The 2357-nt window shown below is 32.5% G+C and overlaps 1 protein-coding gene across 1 annotated transcript; it reads left to right on the top strand.

Annotated features, from left to right (window-relative positions):
* The first annotated feature begins 303 nt into the window (after nt 1-303).
* LOC107776566 (uncharacterized) lies at nt 304-1229 on the top strand. The gene is made up of 2 exons (XM_075252988.1): nt 304-765; nt 954-1229. The coding sequence occupies exons 1-2, from the start codon at nt 304-306 to the stop codon at nt 1227-1229; spliced, it is 738 nt and encodes a 245-aa protein (XP_075109089.1).
* The last annotated feature ends 1128 nt before the right edge of the window (nt 1230-2357 follow it).

The raw sequence follows: 2357 nt of genomic DNA, 5'->3' as shown, positions 1-2357 counted from the left end.
GACATCATATAAGGATCTTTGACAGTGAATGGGGAGCCTTATAATACTTTCAGAGGGTCCGTAAAGAAAAGAGGAATGTTACAATGTGATAATAGTTTGATAGAGTGTATGTTTGAAGCCGCAATTTACCAAATGCTATATAGTTTAAGGAGTTTATTTTCTATATTATTCCCTGCCAACCCTAGAAAATTATGGGAGCAATTTGAAGAATCAATGATCGAAGACTACAAAGTGTTACAAATTATTGAAAGAAGAGAAATTCGATATCAAGATTTGAATCATATCAACGATATTTTACAAATTATGGATCATGATATAAATGAATATGAACTCATTCCAAAAACTATTAGGCCTTTTACGGCAGCAAGAGAAGCAAAAGAGATTCATTTTGAAAGATCTATTATTGTCAGTGAAGATGACATACTGTTGCATAGGAAATTAAACAAAAATCAACTAATTGCATATAATCTGATTACTGAAAGGATATTTTCAAATAAAGCAGGTGCCTTTTTTATAGATGGTCCCGGAGGAACAGGGAAAACTTTTTTATACCGGGCTTTATTGGCAACTATACGATCTATGGGATATATAGCTTTGGCAACAATTACTTTTGGTGTTGCTACTTCTATTCTTTCAGATGGACGTACTGCACATTCACATTTCAAATTTCCTATTGACATCGATGAAAATACCAGTTGTAACATTAGCAAAGAAAGCTCACTTGCAGGGTTAATCCGAGATGCAAAATTGATTGTGTGGGATGAAGTATATATGGCCAAAAGAAGAATGTTAGAAGTTTTTGATCTACTATAAAAAGATCTGATGAATACAAATGCATTATTTGGCGGAAAAGTTGTAGTTTTAGGAGGTGATTTCAGACAGACTCTTCCTGTTGTGCGATACGAAAAAAAAAAGATTTCATTGGCGAAAGTTTGTTATATTCTAGCATTTAGAATGAACTTGAAAAATCAAAATTATCTGAGAATATGAGAGCTAAAACAGATCCTGCATTTTGTGATTATTTGCTAAGAATTGGAATTGGACAAGAACGAGTCAACTCAGCAGACAAGATTAAAATTCCAGATTCTTTGATTATCCCTTATACAACCGAAAGAGAATCTCTTGATAAATTATTTGTAGCAACATATTTAAATTTGGATTCATTATATTCTAATTCATCCTGTATAGATTTCCATGTGATCTTGACAACAAAAAATGATATTCGTTGATGAAATTAATGGCATGCTTATTGATCGATTCACAGGAAAATCAAAAATATTTATTGCTACTGATGAGGCTATTGAATTTAACAACCAAACACAAATTGAAGATCTACTACACACTTTAAATCTTCCAGGTTTGCCTCCTTACAAATTATGTTTAAAAGAGAATTGCCCAATTATATTATTACGAAATCTAAATCCATATGAAGGTTTATGTAATGGTACGTGATTGACCTTGTTGTGATTTTAAAAGTCATGTTATTAGCGCTAAGATCACGGTTGGTGATCTGAAGAATATGCATGTGTTTATCCCAAGAATACCATTATTATCATCACAGGATGAGAAAACGACTGTTCAGTTCAAAAGAACACAATTTCTTGTTACATTATGCTTTGCTATGACTATAAATAAAGTACAAGGTCAAACTTTAGATTTTTTTGGAATTTATTTGTGGAACCTGTATTTTCACACGGTCAACTTTATGTTGCCTTATCAAGAGCAAAGAGTTCAAATTTTGTAAAGCTGTTGATTCAGCCATCGACACCAACTAGCCATGACGATCATTCTACCTCTAATATCGTTTACGGACAAATCATTAAGAAAGCAGGTGCCTGAACATCGACATACGATTCTTCGGGAGGTCCATTGCTCTTTCCTTCTCTTATTATCCTGTGTGCACATTTTCTGATATTTTCATACATTCTCTGCTTTGCGTTTTCAATCTGTTAATGCTTTAATCTTAATTTTCGTCTATTTCAACTCTATCAAAGTGTAATAAGACTTGATTCCAAAAGGTCCTTATGAGGCGATTCTCATCCTCACCATTTATGTGCAAAAATTTTGATGAAATAAGCTTTTTGGAATTTAAAAACTAAAAGGTTTTCACCTTAGTTCAAGAAATGATTTTGTAAAACAAACAGAACATAGAGTACTTATTTCCCTGGAATTTTACTATGGTCACTAGCAGATAGCACTTTTGATGTCTTATTAATTCTTATTTTTTCCCCTATGACTGTGTAAAACATATAGATTATATAAAACAGCTAAGCGAGGACTGCAAACTAAAGCTGAAAATGATTTTAAAAGATCAACATATCTTTATGATGTTGCTGACCACAACTCAGGTGAATTAG

This window comes from Nicotiana tabacum, chromosome 5 (assembly GCF_000715075.1).
Source record: "Nicotiana tabacum cultivar K326 chromosome 5, ASM71507v2, whole genome shotgun sequence".
Classification (NCBI taxonomy): Eukaryota; Viridiplantae; Streptophyta; class Magnoliopsida; order Solanales; family Solanaceae; genus Nicotiana; species Nicotiana tabacum.
The sequence above is the reverse complement of the archived record's forward strand: the minus strand, read 5'-3'. Positions and strand labels throughout refer to the sequence as shown.

Excerpts from the sequence above, each read along its gene's own strand:
- LOC107776566 (XM_075252988.1), top strand. The coding sequence starts at position 304 with ATGGATCATGATATAAATGAATATGAACTCATTCCAAAAACTATTAGG. Across the intron at positions 766-953 it reads AATTGATTGTGTGGGATGAA|AATGAACTTGAAAAATCAAA; the intron begins GTATATATGGCC and ends TCTAGCATTTAG.